This window comes from Harpia harpyja, chromosome 5 (assembly GCF_026419915.1).
Source record: "Harpia harpyja isolate bHarHar1 chromosome 5, bHarHar1 primary haplotype, whole genome shotgun sequence".
NCBI classification, from domain to species: Eukaryota; Metazoa; Chordata; class Aves; order Accipitriformes; family Accipitridae; genus Harpia; species Harpia harpyja.
Genome location: NC_068944.1, coordinates 40,408,337 through 40,430,880, shown reverse-complemented (window position 1 = coordinate 40,430,880; position 22,544 = coordinate 40,408,337). Strand labels below are relative to the sequence as shown.

Here is a 22,544-nt window from a genome sequence, read left to right as displayed (position 1 = left end):
GTGAGTGAGCAAAGGGGCTGAATGGTGGTGGCAGGTCCACAGAGGCATCCCAAGAGGCATGGGCAGCCAGGGTGGAAGTACGTAGAGGGATCATGGGGAGGAGAAAAAAGTTTGCAGATGAGTGGGCCAAGAAAACTGACATAAAAAACCAAATGTGGGAAGAGACATGACAGAATTAGGGAAATGTAGGGGAGTCATCTTCTCTTCGCTACCTAGGTGAGCAGCTCTAACCTGTCTGTATCATTAATAAAGACCAATACTTCCAAAACGCCTTTTCGTTCCTTTTCTTTCTAGTGATTATAGAGAACTTGAAAGATGTCTGGCTTAACCAAGATACCAAACTTTTGGACAGTTCAGTTACATGAAATGAAGGGTCTATTTTCTTTACCCTTTTTGTTCTAATAAACATCCTGCATTGTTTAGCATTCATACAGTTTTATGGGAAATAATATTTGATTTTTACAATTAATTCTTTTTTTTACTTCTGAAATTATATACTACATACTCAGAGAAAATACAGTTGCTGCACACAGAACCAGCAATATCTTTCCATCTAGCATTCTCCTCTCTTTCCTTGTTACCAGGGTTTTTTAAACATGATAATGTCCCACCACTGTTTCTGAGATTTCCTGAATTTATTTGTTTGCTCTTTATTACGTAAGGAATGATTTCTGCCTGTTTGAATATATTTCTGTGGGGAGTGCTGACATTCTTATCCACACTTCACTTGTCATTTCTAGGCCAGACAGTTAATATGATTTCCTACTATGAGCTACTTACTGCGTACAGTTTTAACATGTGTTGCAGTGAAGCAGTATATTAAAGAGCAGAAATGGCTTATGAAAGAGATGGATATTAGGCAAGAGTCGTTGGGTTCTCTTAGGTAAAGTCAGTTAATGTGCAGCATAAATATGTTCCTGATAGTGGTAAAAGGAAATACTGGTGGACTTCATATTCTGATCCCATCCTTGTCACATGAATACAGGAAAAAAAGTGTTTATGTTTGTGGATAATACCAAAAGAGGAGCGGCTGCAAGCCTGCAAAGGAGGGATTAGCGTTCCAAATGGCGAACTGGAAAACACAGAGGACTAATCAACAGCATCTGGACAGGACCACAATCTTTTCTCTGGGAAAAGGCTGAGGGCTGTAATTGTTCCCAAGCTGGGTTTATATCAACACGGTGGTGATTTTGCACAGACAGCTGAGGTTGTGCGGAGAGGCAAAGCTGGGTGTGTCACTCTCAAGATGGAAGAGATAATTGCTCTGCTGCACTCAGTGCAGGACACTGCCGTAGAGAAAGTTGTGGGCTAACATTAGAAAATTGAGAGGGGAGTGACATAAGTATGTAGAGGTCCAGAAAATACTTATGAGGAAATACTGGAAGAAATTGAGGTTGTTTAACGTAAAGAAGACTGACTAAGGGAGAACATGATAAGTACCTTTAAATATATTAAGTGCTTCTGCAGAAGTGAAGGGAATAATTTATTCTTTTATCCTTCGCAGGCAAAATGAGAAGTAATGGGCTTGAGGTACGACATGAAGATAAAGGCTAGATGTGAGGAGAAGCTTTCTGATAATAAGGACAGATTCCTGGGGAGACTGTAGAGACTCTCTTACTGAGTATCTTCAAGAACAGCATAGACAAATATGAGGGAAGATACTGGTGCGCAGCACCCTACCTGGGATACGAGGCATGGAATAAGTAAACTCTCATCATTCCTTCCTAGCCTATTTTTCTTTGATTAAAGCTGAATTAAGAAGGGAAAAGCCCTGGGCTGGGCAAGTGATCTCAAATGTAAAACGTAATAGAATAACCTTGGGCTTGGTCTGGGAAAGTGTTGAGTAGTCATGGCTGTTCTCACTGACCTCACCCAGCGCAGAAACAAAGTAGGATTTCAAGGATGGGGCCATAAGCACTGACTTCATATGAGCGTTTAATATTGCTGAATTATTGTCGCATTAGCCAGGTCTTGTCTTCGCCGTGACTCCTATCCTGACTGTTATGAAACAAACTTTTCATTACATTTTGTATAGGACCTTTCTGGGAATTTTCAGCCTCTCATAAAACCTGAGCCAAAAGGGCTTTTTCAGTGGGTTTTCATTTTAAAACTGTTCAGATTACTTTCCCACAATGGTATTTACTTGCCTTTTGGCTTTTTAGGCAATGTCCCAAACAGTCACTACAAATAGTGGTTGAATTTATGGATGTGTCCTTCAACACACAAGCGTGAAGTGTGAAGAGTTGGTATGTACAATGTCAACCTACAATTGTTGAGATAATTTAGCCTAAAAAACTGCAAAGGAATAACATTTCCTAGAGAGCGATATTTCAGAGCTACTGAATGAGTTGTTGAGTATTGGTATTTTTTGTATATTTGGGGATGACCCAAATGAAATTACTGGAAGAGAGAAAAAAGAAGAGGCTCCTGTGATGAATGGATTACAACACAAGTTAAAGATCTTAGCAACAAAAAGTTTGTATGCTTTTACAGAAAAAAAAGTATTTTTCTTCAAATCCCAGAAGTTCTTGACATGAAAAACTTTCAACAAAAGGATTGCATTTTTCTGTGGAAAAAAAAATCACTATAAAAATTCACTCGTCGGTTCGTTTGTTTTTGTCAGCATTTCTCCCAATTTGTCTCTCATTACCTCATTACTAGAGTCTGTCTTTGCTGTAGTGCTCTTTTGGGGAGCGCAGATAAACTCTGCTCTCCTTGGTGCGTTCAAAAGTGTATTTGCTACTCTTTCCTGAGTCTTTTTCCTTTTCTTTTACAAGTGATCTTTATCCAAATGAAAAAGAGGAAGTTATCAGTACTGCAGCATGAAATCACTTTACCTAGGCAAAAGTATAGGTGGCAGCAGTGTGAGGTTTTTTCCATCCCAGGGCTCTTGTTTCTTCTTCGCTGAGTCAACCCGTGTCTGCATCTCTGTCAAGACTTGGCCTGATGCATCCCATTTACTCCACATAACCCTCCAAACAGTGATCAGATAGGAGCAGCATCTGGTCCTTACCTCCATAGGAGGTATGTAAGCTGAGAATTCAAAGGTAGAAGGCTGTATATTGCTAAAACTCGTCTGGCTTGTTCTGCAGGGAATACTTTTTTCATACCGCATGTATTCAACCTGGAAAATTTAGAGTTCCAGGAGGTCACTGACGCATGCATAATTTTATAAGTATCAAAAATTTGTGTCGTGGACAAATATTTGGAAGATAATATTATTTTCTGTCCTCATAGATACAAAACACTTAATGCTATGAGCAGGTCTGGGGGGAAAACTGTAACTGCTAAATTAAAAAAAAAAAAAAAAGAAGATAGACTTCCTGGCTTTCTCCTGTCCTAAGTTTCCTGTGTTCTATCTCTCATAATACAAGAAGACACTCCAGACACCACATTTCTGGGGATTACCTTTCTTGGGGTTGAAGCCTTTGGCCTCATTCTTCTCCTCACAGTTAAAAGTGTTCATAAGCCCCTGGAAAGACACTGTCTGTCATGTCTTGTTGCTTAAATATTGTGATCGAGCCTGTGAATAATCTCAAACTGCTTTGACGTGTTCATAATAGCTTTTGTTCTACTTCTGTAGCCATCCATATCCATTCCTTAAAGTCCCCCGGCACAGTGTGTTCCAGCTTGGACAAGGTATATGATGGTTTGACCAGAGATACTATGGGAAAATCAGACCAATACCTTTAATTTTTGTGGATGGTAATGATGGTTTGGAAAGTGAAAACGAGCCCTCTGTGGCAAATGATATTGTTGGACCTTTTTTCTCCCTGGCTTGCGGGTTTTTTTCACCCTTTGGTGAAAGTTGTTGAGAAGCGGTCAGCTGAACCAGCGGTACCCTGAAGAGTGACGTGTTCATGTAGGCGCTTTTTCAGCTGTGCTGTGTGCAGTGAAGGCTGCGTTAACACCAGATGCCAATCATACACCACCAGTGGATTTGCAAGATTATAGGACAGGAAAAAAGATGAAGGTTAAGCACAGGGCACAATAGAGATTACTTATGGTAATGAATTGTATAATTTTTCTAGACAGATCTGGATTAATGTTTATCCCAGGCAAGAGATTACTGTATGTCTGATTGTAGTTGTAAACAGACATTATTAAACAGAAGGTTTATGTTCATGAAATGCGACTATGGGTGTTAAAGCACTTATGATTTATTATGTGCAAAGAGAAAAATTAACCTGTTCATCTGCTATAGTACGAGATGCGCTGTGGATTTTTGCATAATTTGGAAGGCATCTGCTCCTTTGGAATACAAATAACCAGTGAAATGAGGACTCTCCTTTCATTTACACTGATCCAATGCCCTACACTGCAATGATGTTGAAATGGTGTAACCAGCAAAAGAATAGTCTTGTGTGCTTTTATAAAGCAATAATATTTCTATGAGAGATAATGTTGGCAAAGTCTGTTTGCTTGTGAATCTTTAGGGTATTTTCTTTATAATTAAAAAAAAAAATGTTAATGTTCAGAGAGCTTAACAAATGACCTTATTTGGGTTTCCCAAGTAATTCCCTTTCACTTATTGAAAACATAATGTTTAGAGACATTGAATTTAAAATAATATATTTTTTAATCTATTTTTCACATAATTTATCTTGCAGCCCATTTTTCTCCTGCTTTATTGCATCACTGCTGCTTAGCATAAGTGAGACATAGGTACAACAACCACATTTTTTAATACTGCCTTACCTCAGTAGCTAAATAATCACACCTGAGTCAGTGACTTATGTGTTTTGGGTGAGCTGAAAAATCTTACCTCGAGGAAACTGTAAACAAATGCCAAAACTTTGCTTCTTTGATGGAGTAGACATTGCAACTTTATTACTTGCTAACAAGGAAGTATCTTTTCACTGTGAAAGCAAAGAAAAATTACAGTTATCAAAATCTGTTCATTCTATTTATGGGCTGTATTTGTAGCCAGCTGATTTTTGCATAATGCCATTTGAAATTATCCATTTAACAATGATGGATGATACAACTGTGTTGCTTTCCCTCCACTTTGTAACTGATCTGTCTACTTATAGATTGCATTGGACATGTTACTGATGCTTTATTTGTAAAATACACTCACATATGTGAGAAATTTGTCCATTAAGTCTTACTGACTTCACAGAGGCTTCTCAGATAAGTAAAGATATTCCTGTATATAAGCAAAACCAGCCCAACCTGTAAAAAACATAGGAATGTGGAGTGAAAAGATCTGGGAATATTACAAGGTGTGTTAAGTGAATTAGAATTTAAGCAGTTAAACTAGGTCTGAACAAAACGTAATCTGGTAAGACGTTCTGAATGCTTCAGTTAAAAAAGTTGCAATCTTAAATTGCCATCAAGAGACTTCATATTGCTCTTTTATATTTCTTAGCTATATTTTACATTTACGTTATACAACAATATATATTGTGTCGTGAGAAAAATGTAACTTTAACATTTGTAATATTTTGCCTGATCATCAAATTTTACAGTGGCTGTGAAGTGTGAGTCCAGAGTTAAAGTTCATAAACAAATTAATTAGCCAGTTAAAGTTTCTGTGGGCTTTGCTAATGGTTCAGTGTAGCGCCTGAAGCTGATGAGAACTTCTGGAGGTACCCAGGATGCGAGTGAGAGTCCTTCAGGAAGCCAGGGTCAGCTGCACCGTGCTGCTTAAAAGTTTGTGCAGCAAAGCATTGTATTTTGGGAGGCACTAAAATATATGCAGCGCTATTTTCTTTGCTGTGTGTTACCAGACATCGATAAGTCATGGAGATGACCTCCATCTTCCAAAGAGAAGGAAAGCTAGAAATGAAGACACATTTCTGTTATCAGTCTGCTGTGGGTCGTAAGTTGAACTGGTGTTATATTTGCCTCTGAAAGCCGCGTAGCCTTGACACAGTGTTTAACAGTGTTAAGCTTATTGCTGCTGAGCTAAACATGTCTGAAGCGAACGATGACCCTCACGTCTTTGCGATAGCAAAATGTCTCCCTGATGTGATCCCGCAGACTTGGAGCATTAAGTTAATTTTCCCCTGGATTTCTGAGCTGCCTTCTTTTTACCCGGCGGAGAGCTTGTGAAGAATACAGCTTCTGACCGAATGACAGAACGTGGAGGGTGAAATTAGATGCATTCAATTAGAAGACGACAAAAAGCCTGTCTAAATATTTGTCAGGATGCTACTTACGGGGCGTAGTGTCCAGCCCAGGAAGTGAAATGTGGCCGCTCCCAAGACTTAATAGTCTGGGGGAAAAAAAATGGGTAAATCATCCAGATTCTTTATGGGCTTGGAGGGGATAATTGAGGGTATCGAGTGGGCTGTTATGCTTCCAGGGCTGGTGATCCCTCTCATGTAATCTCAGATTAGTTCTTTTCTTGTATTCACTTAATACAGAATTAACTGTTACAAAGTTTTCTGGACCACTTGAGTAAATAATGTTGTTATTTGACTGCTAGAGGATGGATAATGCAGTGCTTTATGGGAGGTAGTGAAAAAAGAGGGGCTCCACCTTCTTCACAATAAAAAGAGAAACCACCACAAAACAAACAAACAAACCAACCCCCCAAAGCCACAAAACCCAAAGAAACAAAAACATCAGGGCAAAAGTGTGGGCTGTGAGATTGTCAGGTTTAACTGGTTTTCCAGAGGACAAAAGGATGTTCTTGAAAACTAACATTCGGAATTAGTAGACAGTTAAACAGAAAGAGATCAAGATATGCAGCTTGGTTTGGCCACATCTGTTTATCTGTAAATTAAATTTATAGCAACTTTTTAAAGTAAGAGAGCAAATCTCCGGCTTGTAATTTCCTGCTCAGAAAGTTTTAATTAGGAAAATAAAAAATGTAAATACAGCATATCATGTTTACCTTTTTTTTTTTTTTTAATTTCTGTTACAGCAGTTAAGGGGAGAATGTGACTATGATAGGGTTAATCCAGCTACATAAAAATCCATGCTGTGTATGATAGTAGTAAAGCTTGTGATCCCTTGATCTTTGATTAGATCCAAGCTAGTAAATATCTTGTGTTTAATCAGAATGAGTTGTTCTGCATGTAGTATAAGTCACCTTCACAGATGGGATGTAGCAGCAGAGTTGTTCACGAATATTTGTTTTAATCCTTTCCAGAGCAAGCACGCTTTATGTTTCTTTGTTGTAAATCAGATTCAAGCAACTAAAGACCAGCACGAAGGAAAGGCATTTACTTGCAGTCAGGAATAGGACAGTGTGGGAACCTTTTTTCCTTTTTAAAGAAAAATGTAACTTATTAGATTCTTAAAAGGTATTTTATACTATTCCATAAAGATAACTAACACACCATGGCTGCTTTTTTAGACTGGGGTGCAAATATCATTATCTAGAATTTCATCTTAAACTGTTCATACACGTTCCTAGCTTAGGAGACTATAAATATACGGAGAGTAAGATTTATTATGGTAAATGTTTGGCGTCTGTTATTATTCTATATTTTAAAGATATTTAGTTAGAATGGTAGCTGGTCTGTGTGCTGGTAAACTGAAATTCTTAAAATGTTATCTGTAAGGCTAGTTGTTTTGTGTGGTATGTCGGCGTCCTATTTACCTAAATCTGTCATAATTGCCTTTCGATACATCTTCCTGTGACATGCCAAATATTGAAAATGCAAGGACTCTTTGCTGGGAGATTTTCTACTGAATGTCATTTTTCTGTGTTCATAACTTGATGGTAATAACTGGACGACCTGTAGTTAAATGCATCTCAATTTCTCTCACTTATTTTTCCTAATCACCACACAGAGCCTTCTGTGCTCAGAGGTGTGATTAGATTTTACCTGCCATCATATCCGAAGAACTTTCTGTACAACATATTATACATTGCAAGAATTATATATGTAGATGGTGGGTCTAAGTGTAATATATAAATAGATATAAAGATGAGTTGCTCTCATGCCAAAGTTAATTCCTGATTTTCTTTGTCTGTTTTTAACAGGAAAACTGGAGAGCCCCCGCTAATAAATGGCTGGATTCCTTACCTTGGGAAGGCTTTGATTTTTAGAAAAGATGCTTTCAAATTCTTACTGGATCAGCAAAAGAAACTTGGAGATATTTTCACTGTACATATTGCTGGTGAGAAATATTTTAGTATTACTCTTGATTTTTTCCATCAGTGAAGTTATATGCTAATTCAAATGTTTAGTTTAGAATCTTCTTAAAGCAAAAACATTTTTCTGTAGCATAGGCCAATAAAAATTACTTAAATTCACAGGTATTGTATGCATAGTAAGTATCCATAAGATATAATTATGAGAAAGTGGATTTATAAACAGCTATAGGTATATATGCATATTGACAGAATTTGTAGGCATATAATGTATGAACATAGATTTTGCCAGCACATTTAATTGTGTATTGGTTTTTTTTTTTCCTAAAGAAGGGAGAACTAACATCATCTTGACACTGCACAGAAAAATATCAGATTAAATTTAGAAAACACTTAAGAAAAAAAGTGCAGAATATGTTCTCACACATTTTACAACTGGTTGACAGGAACACAAGGGAATGAATGACACATTGACTCAGTGATACAATCAGGACTGGAACACAGGAACTTCCCGTTGCCAGCCTCTTACTCTGATCATGCTTGCTGAAAATAACAATATAATAAAGTATGATATAACCTTGCTGCTTTCTGTATTTATAGCTGTATTACTACTACACTAGCTCAAATACAAACATTTGAGTGAGTTCACACAGACACTTAGCTGTAGAAGAAAAACATAGAATGAAACTGGAATCTTGAATGAAACTTAAATATATAAATTTATATATATACACACAGGTGTACTTTTTACTAAAATCAATTTAAAATCTAGTATTTTCCTCTCTTCAGAAAAAGGCAAACTCTTACTAGTGTAGGTGGATGTAATGGATCTTTTGCCCCTTCACATGCTGATAACCTTGTTCAAATGATCAACTTTAGAGTTAAGTCTATCTCATTTTTAGCTATTCCTGTATTTTTAGGGACTTTCAAATAAAAATGTAAAGTGTAAAGTATAAAATTTTCTCTGTCATTTCATGGCAGTAGCATTAGCTTTATATTTCCATATAAGTAATATTTTGCAATAAAAACAATTTTTTTCTTCAAAAGTCAATTAATTAAATTGCAGGCTGTATGTTTAATTAATAAAATATTTCTTCCTCTTACCAAATCTGTTCTTTTTTTCCTTTGGAAGAGCATTTTTACTGTGTGATTTTTTTTACTCATTCAGGGTTTTTTTCTTTGGAAACTGGTATGCTCAGATTTTTTTGCATCTTGAAAATGAGTTTGACACATTACAAGACCAACTTTTGTTGAAATACAGTCTTTTTTATTGTTAATGCACATTCACACTATATACAGTTGTGGCTTCTTACGAATAGAGATTAATTATAATTCAGAGACTACCTTAGTACATTCATAAAACCAGATACAGTCATACTTCAGAATCCTTAATGTGTTTAATCAAATATTTATTTGTCTTTCACCTCTTTATTATTTTATGCAAGACTATGTTTAGAGATTTGTGTGTTTAAGGAATCACTGAGTGTAATTTAGTTTCACAAATTTCTATTTGCATGCTAAACAAAATTCCATTTCAGGTAATCTCCCTGTGTTCAGGTATTTTGAGGAAGCCTTCCTTGATAAAAACTGAGGTAAATGGAGTGAGTTCTGGATATCATTTCAGCCTTATTGCAGGGAAATCTTTGATCTTGTGAGTTTGTCGTAACAGAGGTAGCCCTTTAAGTTCTCTTTTTTCGGTATAAAAATACTGACCATCAGGACTTCACTGAGGAGAAACAGTTTGTCATCCACAAGTCAAGGAAGAAGCTGAAGCTAGTTAGTACCTCCTATCATGTCCTGATCTGAAGACGTACAGGATTTCTATATGTCTTACTGATTTGACAAAGATGAGGTTTATATGTTCGGCAAACATAGCATAGCCTGCTGTATATGGACTATCATTACTTTACCCCCCTGGTGGGTGTCTAAAGGTCCTGTCAAAAAATTCTATCAATATATATTGTTCTAATTATTGGTTCTCAAACTAGTTCATTTGGAAAATGCAGAACGATGCTTGGAGTTTCTGGCGTTGCCCCGTACCGGTAATGCGATTTCGCTGATTGTACTTTCCCATGTGATGAGCAAATGATTGTCATCCCTAAAAGTCACAAGGGACATGGATGTCATCTTAATAAAGAAATTAAAAAGCACATCTTTCTATGAGAAACAATGTAAATTCCTGACCTGTCGCAGAAAATAGTTCTCTAATTGGTTTTGTGTGGTGGTGCAGCAGAATCGTTTTCCCCAAACGTCATGCCAGCGAAGCACTACTGTACATCATTGTCAGCAGTTCAGCAGAATCTCCCTAATAAGAGGATGATTACGTAAATGCGATAGTCTTAAAAAAAAAAAAGAGAGAAAAGAACAAGGAGGGGAAAGAGAGGGAGAGAGAAAGTCTGTGATGTTGAGATGATCATACTTCCCAAGCCAACCTCTCTGCTTGTTAAGGGTCAGCAGCATAGGCAGACGGCTAGGTAAGAACTTAAAGAGCTTGAAACAGTTTTGTCATTGTTTCTTTGGGGTTAAACTTTGTCTCCTTATCCTGACAAGTTATTAGGAACGATACCGAACCTTACAACACTCTCTCTGAGACTAAATCAACTTTTAATAAAATAATCTTAGGGTCTTTTACTAAGCACACTTGCCTTTTTGAATACTGCTGCTAAGTCATTCTTTTCTTTTAAATCATGATACACCTACAGTATCTTATCACATTTTTCTCTCTTAGGCAAAAGGTAATTTACATTAACTCCTTACCAAGCTGAAGCCTGCTGCAAGCATTACCGAAATAACATCCATCATTAGATGCCATCTGAAATGCTTGTCTTTCATCATTAGCATTAAAAAGCTCCAGAATGCATTATTAGAGTAATTTCTTAACTATCATACAAATACTGGCTTCTGTGCTCGGATTTACCAAAGTTGACAATTTTCATATTTTCCACATCAATCTTCTATTTCTAGGAGACTGTAGAAACTAAATGGAGAGTACCAGGCTATTTGCAGCATGGGTGTAAAGCAGACTGAAGGACTGGATGGGGAAGCATGAATTCTCTGTAGCTGTATTCAAAAAAAAAAAATCAGAGGGCTTTTTACAGAAACAAGGATACATCTCTTATTTTGATTTGTTTCTACAGTACTAAAGAAAATAGCTCAGTGACTTAAACTATTGGGATTTGGAGTATGACATTTCTGTATGGACATGTCAACTTAGTTTTTTGTGTTGAAGGATTTTTTTTTACAAGCTAACAAGGAAAGGCTTGGTCCCCAGTGGTTTCTATATAAATACCATCAGTATTTCAGGCTTCCTGATTTGTGGAGCATGTGAATATGCCTCCACTTTTGGCTGATCTGGCATTTACCTTTACCAGTACTCTGATGGAAAGGCATGAGAGGGGAGGGGGGAAGCTGCATTTTAAAATACCGAATAATAACTGGAAACCTTAGGAAAGATTTGCATTTGTTGGTCTCTGACACCACCAGGGACAGTAAGTGGGAAGAGACCTCATCAGGGACAACGACAGGATTTAAAAAGCAAAATTAAGGACCATGTTGACACTCACAAAATTTAAAATGATAACTTGAGGTGAGACAGTTTGTTCCAGTTTGGATGTTTGCTGCTCAGGGTAGAGGAAGTGTTGGGGCACAGTTTTGTAATTAGCAATCTGTTCCTGTATAGAAGAGACTGGGGTAACCAGTGTAGCCGCATAGTGCATCTGTGTGTAAGTATGACTGTAATTGCTAAAGGCTCCCATACCCACTCTCACAACAACTTACTAACTGCAGTTAATTAGCTCTAGATTTTAGTCTTTTTCTAATTAAAAGATCTAAAATTAGATTCTTGGTGAGGTACATAAACAAGCTGCCTTTGTTATAGAGGGGTTCCACTTCTCTGACTATACAGGCCTTTACTAAATGAGGTAACAAAAGTATTTTGCTTCGTGTGTTTATATATATTGTTGACTTGCAGTGATGTGGTCTGGAGCCTGAACTGATTTTACAAAATTAATTATATTTTGGTACACACTTACTTTTTGCTACCAGGAACCTGATGAGAATAATAAAAATCAGGATCTGTGATACTCTGTTTCTCAGAGATCTTTTTTTTCCAAAGTATGTGCTAGTGTTGAGTGAGTTTTGATTTAAAATTATTGCTAAAATTGTTTGTCTGAAAACTCATTTGCTGAAAATAATTTTCTTACTTAAAAATGATAAGAATTGATGTGCGTTTGCTAAGTGTCTGATTAAAGATCACAAAGAAACTCATATTTTGCATCAGAAATAAGCAGATGGTGGACAGATGGTTTAAATTAATATTAATTAAAAATCTTAACTTAAATTGTTTACCCTGTAAATGCAAAGTTAGGAAGCCAGCTTTCATCTTTAGGGTTAATAACACTCCAAATCTATTTATTAAAAATTGCTCCAATGGGCATTCTTTCCAAGCTTTGATCGCAAAGATGGTAGCCTCAATAAAGAGCATGACAGTGGGTGAAAGCTGGAAAGAGAGAGCAATTCTAGGACTCTTAACAAAGATCCTGCAGAGGTCAAGACTAAAAATTCCTGTCAGACTCTGTGGTCTGGGAAGGAAGAAATGATCAGAAAAGAGGACTGGCAATTCAGGATCTCTTTTTCATGCTGATTTCGCGATATATTTATTCTTTAAAAATTAATTTACATGTATGGTTGATTACGTTACAGTAAACTCTACAAGTACCTTAAAAACCTTCACATGCTGTTGACAAAAAAGGGGGTCAAATTCTGTCTCGATTTATCCCTTGTGTTTCTTTACTGGTTCACTGGGATTGCAGTGGATGTAATCAGAGGGAAAATTATGGCAGCTGGTAATTGCAGAGGAAGTCCAGAGTGCATCCAGATTTACCATAGAGCACTGTGTGTATATACAAGTTAGAATACAGAATAACTATGATAATTCAGATATCACTATATGGTAACCATGGATACTTGTTGACGTTTTTAGTGATAGTGACTACTTTATCTCAGGACATCTGTCACAGAGCCAAATTTGGTCCTCGGTTAAGCATGTAGTGTTCCTATTAAAATCAAAGGAGATTTGTCCCTTTAGTGAGACAGAATTAGAATGTAAGTGCTGGAAGCTTTGCTATTTTCCTGAGTTTATAGCTAGGATATTTCACAGAGGATGTGTACATTTTAATGGGTACCCTTTTTCCCTAATGCACTTCTCCATTCAAGTTAAGAATCAGGAACTCTAAATTAAGTCTTAACATGGGAATCATCTATAAAGAGTTAAGATTTAATTGAGCTTTGGGAGCGTTAGCATTTTGATTCATGATGGTTCACCAAAATGCTCTTCTTTGGTAGTTGACTTAAAGCTTAGGGAGAAATTGCAGGATTTTTCTGGCATGGGCAACTTGAAAAAGCATCAAACTTGATGCAGTCCTGTTCCTCTGTACAGGCAGCTGAAGGTACAGCTGTGTCACTGCTTTGAGTACCCCAGGAAAGGTAGGAAGTTGTCAGTGCACTCTGGCACAATGCATGATAGCGCTGGGACTGTGTGTATCCCAAAATGGCACCCATGTTAAAAATGGTATCTTACTCCATTGTAACCTATGGCTTCAAAATCAAATCTTGAGGTAGTCATTTTATGGATACTAAGCACATTCTTAACAAAAAGTTAGCAAAACTTCCAGAAAAAAACCAGATGTGAGAGGGTCTTTAAATGTTGGGGGAGTGCAGTGTGCAGTTAAAGCTGTAGGCGGCAGATTTTGAGTCTCTGTGTCATCTGCTTGAAGAAAAGCTGCCTAGGTGGCATGTTTTCCACTCCAGCCCCCGTTGTTCATGTTCCTCCATGCAGGTGAAATGTGTGTGTTTCTCCCTTTCTGCTGGTAAAAACCTACAGTTTTGAAATGCTGCTATGACTCCACATTGTATTTTCATGAATTACACCAGAGTAGTAATGGATTTATTTCAAAGAAGTGCCACAATTGCAGAGATCTCACCCTACTGCTGGCAAAACCAGTAGATCAGTCTACATGGAAGTGGCTTCACGCTGATTTTATAAGAGCCATAAAAGTGTACACAGGTGGAGTCTGCATCCTGACAAAGATAATCTAAATAAAACTTGTTACATCTCCCTTTCTTCTTTTTTTTTTTCCTTTGCAGATTTCTTCACAGGTCTTTGCTTTGGGGATTTTCTGCATGCTTTTTCCCCAGACATTGGCTTATTTTCAGTTATTACTTCTGAAAGTGTCACCAGATTACAAAAGTGCACGTGTGTTTGTTTTTTTCTTTTCTTCTATTCAGGTAGATATATTACCTTCATCATGGACCCATTTCAATATGTCTATGTCATCCGAAATAGCAAGCAACTTGAATTTCATGAATTTGCTGATAAAATGGCTTCCAGAACTTTTGACTACCCAGCCTTGTCAAAAGGAAAATTCCCCGATCTCAAGGAAAACCTGCACAGAATCTACCAGTATCTACAAGGCAAGCCTTTGGATATCATTTCTGACCACATGATGAAAAATCTCCAGGATATATTTGAATGGAAATGCTCACAAGCAACAGATTGGGAAACAGAAAAAATGTACAAATTCTGCTGCTCTGTAATGTTTGAAGCCAGTTTTGTAACACTGTATGGAAGAGTTCCTGCTGCAGATGGCCACAAAGTTATTAGTGAAATCAGAGACAAATTTATCAAGTTTGATGCCAGCTTTCCCTATTTAGCTGCAAACATACCAATTGAGTTGCTAGGAGCTACCAAGAAGGTTCGGAAGGAGCTTATACATCATTTTTTACTTCAGAACATGACAAAATGGCTGGGAGGGTCAAAAGTGGTCCAAGCCAGACAAGATATATTTGAGAAATATGAGCTGCTTGGAGATTATGACAAAGCAGGTAGGAAACTTATGAATGATTGCTTGTCTAAAATAAAATAATTTACTATAGACCTTTGAAATAAAAAGGCAAAATGGCGACCTTGAAATTTTTTTATGTTCTTTCTAATTGGCTAATGATAAAATGTTTTACTCTGAAACAACCCTCTATGATAATTGATTTTTTTTTTGTGCTGAGGTGGTAAAACAAGATACTTAATGGTGATAATGAGAAAGATTATAACTGAGCTGCATTTCCTCCCCTTATTCCCCCCACCCCCCCCGACATTACATTTCAAACTATTCTCATTAAGCAGAAAATTAGACTTCAGAAGCCTATTGGTCCTCATTAGCATTCACTGATCCTTGGCTGGGTCTGTGTCCTAACATCTTTTAATTAGCACACTGCAAATCTAATCAGTGTAATAAACGCTATTAATCTTCCTTTTCACTTATTTTCTCCCAGCACATCATTTTGCCTTCCTGTGGGCCTCTGTGGGAAACACGATTCCAGCTACATTCTGGGCCATGTATTATCTTCTGCGGCACCCAGAAGCTCTTGCAGCGGTGCGTGACGAGATTGACCATTTGCTGCAGTCAACAGGTCAAAAGAGAGGGCCCACATATAACATCCACCTCACCAGAGAACAATTGGACAACCTGGTCTACCTAGGTAATTTATTTTTATCTGTTAGGAAGAAAAGAGGGGCTCTCCCGGCAAACTCGGTTTATCACTCATTTCTGTTTACTGAGAAGGTGGAGGACACAGCTGCCTAATTGACATAATAACACCCATTTACATCAATTATAAATTATGTAGTTTATAGCTGTAGATACTCTCATTGCATGTAAACATTAAAGCCTAGGTAATTAACTATGCAAGGTATGCAAAAGGCTAAATCGAAGCCTTGCAATTATTTGAAAAAAAGTTGATGCCTATTAAGTTGTTTGATTCTGAGCATCTGCCGAAGTGTTAATGGATTTCGAATACTTCTGTATGGTACTGCCAAGAAAGACCCTTTTCTGAAATTAAAGTGGAATAATGTATTTAAACTGCAAATGTAATTTTTTCACAAGCAGTTTCTTTCTTTCTTTCTCTCTCTTTAACAAAACAAAAAGACTTCTAAAGCGGGCTTCAGTTGAGCGATGCCTCCAAACAAAATATAAGAAGGTAAAGCTTTGCAGAGCAGAAATGGTGTTTTCAGTGTTGAAAAAAGTACCTTGATTCAAAATAGGGAACTTTAAGGGAGATACAGATCTTCCAATTCTGGATCAGGGGTTCAGTGGCCATTGGAAGTTGCTTGGTCCAGGAGCTGGATAGGCCTTCGGAGCATCAGCTGAAGCTTTCACTTCATTTGCTAGTGCACAGGCACTGGCAAGGTAAATGCTAAAAATAGCCCAAGGGAGAAGAGAAGGTGTAGCAGGTAGGAACCTAACCTTTAAGCATCTGAAAGTCTCCATAGGTAGTGTTAATAGGGTAGACAACAGCTGAATAAAAGCTTAAAGGTTCAATATTCCTCTCTTTTTAAATATCAGAAACAGTCCCCTGTTAAAATTGAGCTCATGTCTATATGTTTTGGTAGCTCGTGTCTGTATGTCTTGGTAGCTCATGGCCTGAACTGATATGCCACTCTTAAACAAAGCTGTGTCAAGAGAGGATGGTGGAGCAGTGCAGTCTCTGTGCCTGGTTTGGATCTAAGTAATAGCTGTCATTCTCCAGGACCATCTAATGTGGCATGTCTCAAGAATCTTTGTTCAAACTTGATTTGCTTCTCATAGTACAAATATAAAATTGAGTTTGATCCAGTTACTTTTTGTTAGAGCGTTAATGTTAATCTTATATAGCGTGAGTCTAGTAAGTTGGTTTCATCTGGGGTCATGGCTGTTTTGGTACAGATTTCTCTCTAACCGATGGAGAATGCTTTTGAAGTAGGGGAGATGTTGGATAAGGACACTTCTGAAGAGTAACATGACATTCTGAGCATTTAATGTACATTTAAGAAACACGAGTAAAACTGCTTCATATCAGAGTTAGCATCCACCAAAAATTAAGAGAAAAGGAAAGTTACCAAGCATCCAGAAGATCAAGAGAGGCTTTATTTTCTATTTGGAGACTGAGATGGGAATGGCAAGGAAAAAGAAGAAGGGGGGAAAAAAAAAAAAAAGGCACCCCAGAAATGTAGGAATGAAGAAAATAAAAGCATGTACTTCACTAAAACCATCTGGTGCAAAATGGTATGAACAGTTTAAAACATTAACTGTGTCATTCCTCTGCTGCTCCTTGAAATCTTGAAGTACCTTGGTAACATTTGATTTATGTGTTGAGAGGAAAGTGCCACATCCTACTTTGTAGTATTCTTGTAACACTTTTGTTAAATTTTATAATCGTGTTAAACGTAATGTGATATGAACAGAAGCTAGATTTCAATTCTTCTGGCACTTAAGTCATAAAGGGCTGGATACCATCCCATAAAATAATAATATAGAAAAAAAATCTGTACCATAAGAGAATTAAAGTCATGCTTCAGTGGAAAGGGGAAAGGGATGTTTTGTTAATAAATGTGTAGGAGGGACAAAGGTCCCAATTTGCATTGCTTGCGCACCAAAAATCCCCACATCGCAGGAAGGCTGTGGGCCAGCCCTGCCTTTGCCCTTGCAGCTCGCTGACCCCAACCTCCGAGACTGAGCTTCTCCTCTTCCCGCTCCCCCTGTGCCAGCCCAGAGTGTAGGAAACCGGGATTTGTGTCCCTGCTCTCGAGTAAGGCAGACCAGGTGGGATTCTTGTATGTTCATCACCTTGTCATCTCATTCTCCTGTTTTAAGTGCTCTGGTTCTTTGTCCTCTTTTTGGCCTACTATAACAAGAGCCTTTTTTGGATTCCTCATGCTATGGAGAACAAGCAAGAATTGCTAAAAAGCCTTTCTCAGGAAGCAATGTTGTTATTATGGTCAGATTCCTTGGGTGTGGGGAAAAACATGGCCTGATTTTCTTCTAAATTCAAAGCACAGGTATGTGATTTTTTATTAAAAAAAAAAAGCTTTCAACCCACAGCAAAACTGGCAAATTTTGGCCCTGATTGATTATTTTTTTCCAGTGGCATTTCTGGGGCAGCACACTTCGTTTTGTCTACGTAAGACTTTTCCTGAAACCCAAATGCATGTATTTGTGTGCGCAGAGTAACGTACGTTATTAGTCGTTATGGCTCACAATGGAGCTCTAATATGGTAAACGACACATGAGAATGGTCTGTCGGTTTTTATGGTTATAATGGAAATGCAGAGGGTAAAGCAGAGATATACTTAGTGCATGTTTAATGCTAGGCATGTTTAGTCAGTTCGTTTGTTTAATATTAGTCCATTCATTTATATGGTGAAGTATTCTTGCCCCAGGTCATTGCTGAATCCCAGATATTTCCTGCGAAAAGAGCACAGCTTGAAAAATTGTTTCATACACGAGAAAGGGTAGGAACCCAAAAACAGCTAACACAGAGTGCATAGTCATAACACAAATGCTAAGCATTAAAATCGTTGGTTGGATTGAGAGAAATGAATATATTTGACGGGGATGGGATGGGCAGTATTACTTAGTTCTTAGTAAGATGCAAATGTACTTGTTTCCGATTATCGTTTGTGTTGGCACACCGTGATGCCTGTGGGTAAATGACCCCCCCCAAATATTTGCATACTTGATAGCTATTTTCCTACAATATACTCTAATAATTATAGTACCCTATTACCTGCTATGTGTTAGTGTAAAATTAACAATCCATTATGCACAATAAGTTTTATAAAACATTTACAGATAGAGATCATGTTTAATTAAAATTAACTTGCCTATGAAAGCCAAATGCACTTATGATTCACAATGACCTTTTATTACCTGCAGTCCCTTGTTTTGGCTGGATGATTGACAGCTTGCTGTTTGGCTACCATGTTGTATTTCAGCTGACAAGACTTTTCATTTTAACTCAATTTGCCTGCCTATCACAAGCTGGTGGCAGGCCAGGCTCAAGTCACCCAGCTTTGCCTCAGCAGCTTGCTCTATTTCTCATTAGTACGCATTTATTCAGTGGAAATTGGAAGACAAATGCTTGAAGGCATGTGAACTAAGTATAGCAAATTAGGGTTTAAAGACTGAATATTTATAAGTATATTGAAACAGTTTTAAAAAAAAAATCTAGAATGAATTGGAAGCTGAGTGCTAGCTTTAGTGTAAGAGAAACGGAGAGAAGTGGGAGGATTCTAAGAATAACAATACTATGAGATATCTCTCTCCCCCCCCCCCCCCCCCCCCCAGAAAATATGTAAAATCTCTCTGACAACACCTTATCAAACAACAGCCTGGCTTCTTTATGTAGCGCTCACACAGTGAAGTTTAGCTTCTCATGTGTGTAAGAAGGGGGGAAAAAAAATGAGGGTCATGTTCATTTGCTGCTTGGTTATCCCTTGGTATGCTTTAAATTGCCTTGTTTGTTCGGCACAAGCACAGAAACAGATGTTGCTCTACCGTGCTGGATAATTTACTGTACCTCATGGTGCAGAATGGAAGGCCTCCCAAGCTACCCAGCTGGTCTGTCAGCAGCGATGGCTGGTGTCTGCTGAACTATGACAACTGCAAGTAAAGGCTGCAGTTTTATTGTGCAGTTGTCATTCCTCTCAATGTATAACTCCGGCATTTGTGGAAAGCTGACTGTCTATTTTTTTAATGTGAGCCCGCAAAGCCATATAAGCTCCATTCTCCTTTGTTGATCATAATGTGACTCATTACTTTTGTCATCTAATGATTATCGGCATGATCGCTCAGAGCGAGAGCCAAGCTCGCCTTCCACACATAACTGGTACTGGAAGGTAAAACAGATTTGTCATTTACGATCTGACCACTAAGCCACACTTTGTGCTCCATTATTGTGATTAACTTCTGCATAAGATATGCTGCCCAATTGTCATTTGGGATCCGGCAGCAGGCAGGGACTGCCGCGCTTTCTGGGAGGATGTCCGCCAATAGGATGTGACCGCATCACTTGGGTGGTTAAACATAAACCTGCTATTTTGCAGTGGCACTTTAATAATTATTTTTATTTTTCTTTTTTTCCCCTCCTCCCCTCTTCGTCATTTGATTTCTGCTGTCGCTACGTATATCACCACCATTTCCAAATGGTGGACCGGCGCGGAGTCACCAGCTTCGTTTTCCGCAGGTTGAAGACAGTCTGGGAGCGGAGGCTGGACCCTTTCTTTGTACCGCATAAAGTTTTGTTGCTAGAGCACTGCCAGTTGAAATCTATCGTGTCAGGTGCCTTGTGGCTATCCGCAGTAGAGGCCATCTTCTGGAACCAGGGTTCTTTTCTGGCTTCGTCACCAACAAGCCGATTTGACTCTGCCTGATTATAGTAACGAAGGCAGTCCAAAAGAATATGCACAGACTCACTGTACGTCACATTGAATCACGGCGCTGGCCACACAAAGCTGACCGCAGCCTCATTTCTTTAGACAAATGCATGCTTAAGGAAAAACCTCCTGCAAGAAAGCATCCAGGGCCACTTTATTTGCTATGCATGCTGCACCAGATTTAATTTTTAGTGAAAGAACGTTTGTTATTATTTTTTTTCAGAGGCATCTACACTGGGTAGCTACTGTCTCTAATAAACTAACCTTTTGGGTGCAGCAGTTACAGTGCCTTGGTGAACACTTAGAGGAGGCTTATTTGATATCACAGAACATAAATGCAGACACAAATGGATTATTATGTGCAAATGAATCCCTATTTTAGGCTATTTTTCACACTGATGATTAGAAGGAATCAAGTCACATATAACAGCGCCCATACACACTGGTGGAAAAATAGTCAGTTTTGATTACAAAGTGAGAGATGCAGCCCTAGACAGGAGCTACATGCTGATATACATGCTATCAGAATGATTTATGCAAATTATGCATATTATTCCCAAAGGAATTCCTCCTCAAACTGCCAGGATAAATTGCCGGAAATTAGCCATAAAATCTGTCGTGCTAGGAGCAAAAGGTGAAGGCCACTGGGAAAGCAAGGACATTCAGCTTCTGGAGCCTTCCAGGATGTGATGGTGGAGACAGAAACCTTGCTTTCCTTAAGCCTGAAAGGACTATGTTTTGTTGTCTCTTGGCCAACTGAAAGTGTCTTTCTCTCTTAAAATTACCAGGCAAATAATGATTTGCTTTCATTCACTCTGACCATAACAGACACTATCATTTGGCAGCATAGAACATTGAAAAGAAAATAAATAAATCTAAAAATCCTCAGAATGACTACGGAATTAACAAGCAAAATTATTTTTCTAATATAGCCCTGCCATTACATCCAGCAGCTTTCGAAAGACAAGCTAAGCAGCTCCATGTATGCTTTCGCTGGTATTTGCTTGCAACCTCCAAAATATATGTAAATGCGCAAAGCGTTCGTGTCTTTTGATTGCGTTGTTTTCAACGTGATGCCTGAATAATGACTTTCCGCCCAAAACTCGGTGCTGCCTGCAGCCGACAGGATTTCTCAGCACCATCAGTGAGAATCACATCGGGAGGTTCAGCATCGTGGCTCCCCCCCCTGCCCCGCGGGGTTGTTTATTGCCTCCTCCTGGTCTCTGCTTTATGTTTGGTTTGGTTTGTGATTTTTTTCCTTTTTTTTTTCCTTTAGCCTGCCCTACTAAACCTGCCGAGATTCAGCAGCTGTAGCCATGCATAACTTGCAGTCATCTCCCATATTTCTGATGCTTCCCCCCCTCCGCTTTTGTTTAATCGCAGAGAGTGCCTTAAACGAGAGTTTACGCATGTGCTCGTCCTCCATGAACATTCGCATCAGCCAGGAGGATTTTGTTCTCAAGCTCGAAGGGAATCAAGAAGTCGGTTTGAGGAAAGGAGACTGGATAGCCCTTTACCCGCAGATTTTGCACATGGACCCTGAGGTCTATGAAGATCCTAAGGTAAACATTCAGCTGGTGCTACTCTTCCTACTCCAGGCGCATTGAAGCAGCCAAGCCTTTTGTGATCTGTGGGTTGTTTTTTTTTTACTGCTGTTCCTTCTTGTGGAACAAATCTTACTACTTTCAGATGTATTTTCTAGGGCCCTATAGGTCAAAGGATTCATGGCCTGAAGAGAGAAATATGGTGATGAGACTGACTGCGACTACTTTCAAAGGAATTGACAATTGCACATTGACTACCATAAACTTTAGGCTAAATGTGGGTTTTGTTTGGCAGTGGATCATTTGATACCCAAGGAGGTCTGAATAATAGAAGGTGGTTTAAATAGCAAATAATGTGGGCCATTTAGCTAAGTGCCCCCAAAGCATCATTGACTCTCTGAAGCCCTATAATAGCAGTGTCTTACTTGAGCCTTATGCTTTTTCACCTCCCTTCGTAGGGATTCACCCCTTCTTGATCAATTAGTAGAGTGTTGTGAACTTGAGACTGTAAAGCTGTTGCTCTGCAGCGAAGCTCGGAGGGTAATCGTGTCATCTCCTTGTATTTTTCTCTGACGCTCAAGTTAATGAATATCAAAGACTCGAAATTAATCCACCCTGCCTCAGCCTTAATATGGCTTCAGAAATTCACCACCTGCATGCAAATTGAATAGACCTCGTCTCAGCTAGGTTGCTCCCCCTGATT

At 38.4% G+C, this 22,544-nt stretch overlaps 1 protein-coding gene across 3 annotated transcripts in view; it reads left to right on the top strand.

Annotated features, from left to right (window-relative positions):
• The window catches only part of LOC128142285 (cytochrome P450 7B1), a 132,734-nt gene that overhangs the window by 102,539 nt on the left and 7,651 nt on the right, over positions 1–22,544 (top strand). Inside the window, exons 1-5 of one of the 3 annotated variants that reach the window (XM_052788245.1) lie at positions 7,134–7,256; positions 7,943–8,079; positions 14,339–14,935; positions 15,380–15,586; positions 21,681–21,859. In XM_052788245.1, the coding sequence (XP_052644205.1) occupies positions 14,359–14,935; positions 15,380–15,586; positions 21,681–21,859 (963 nt within the window). In that variant the 5' untranslated portion in view covers positions 7,134–7,256; positions 7,943–8,079; positions 14,339–14,358. Of the gene's footprint in view, positions 1–7,133; positions 7,257–7,580; positions 7,679–7,942; positions 8,080–14,338; positions 14,936–15,379; positions 15,587–21,680; positions 21,860–22,544 lie in introns of those variants that run through there. The other 2 variants (XM_052788246.1, XM_052788244.1) reach the window with 2 other exon arrangements.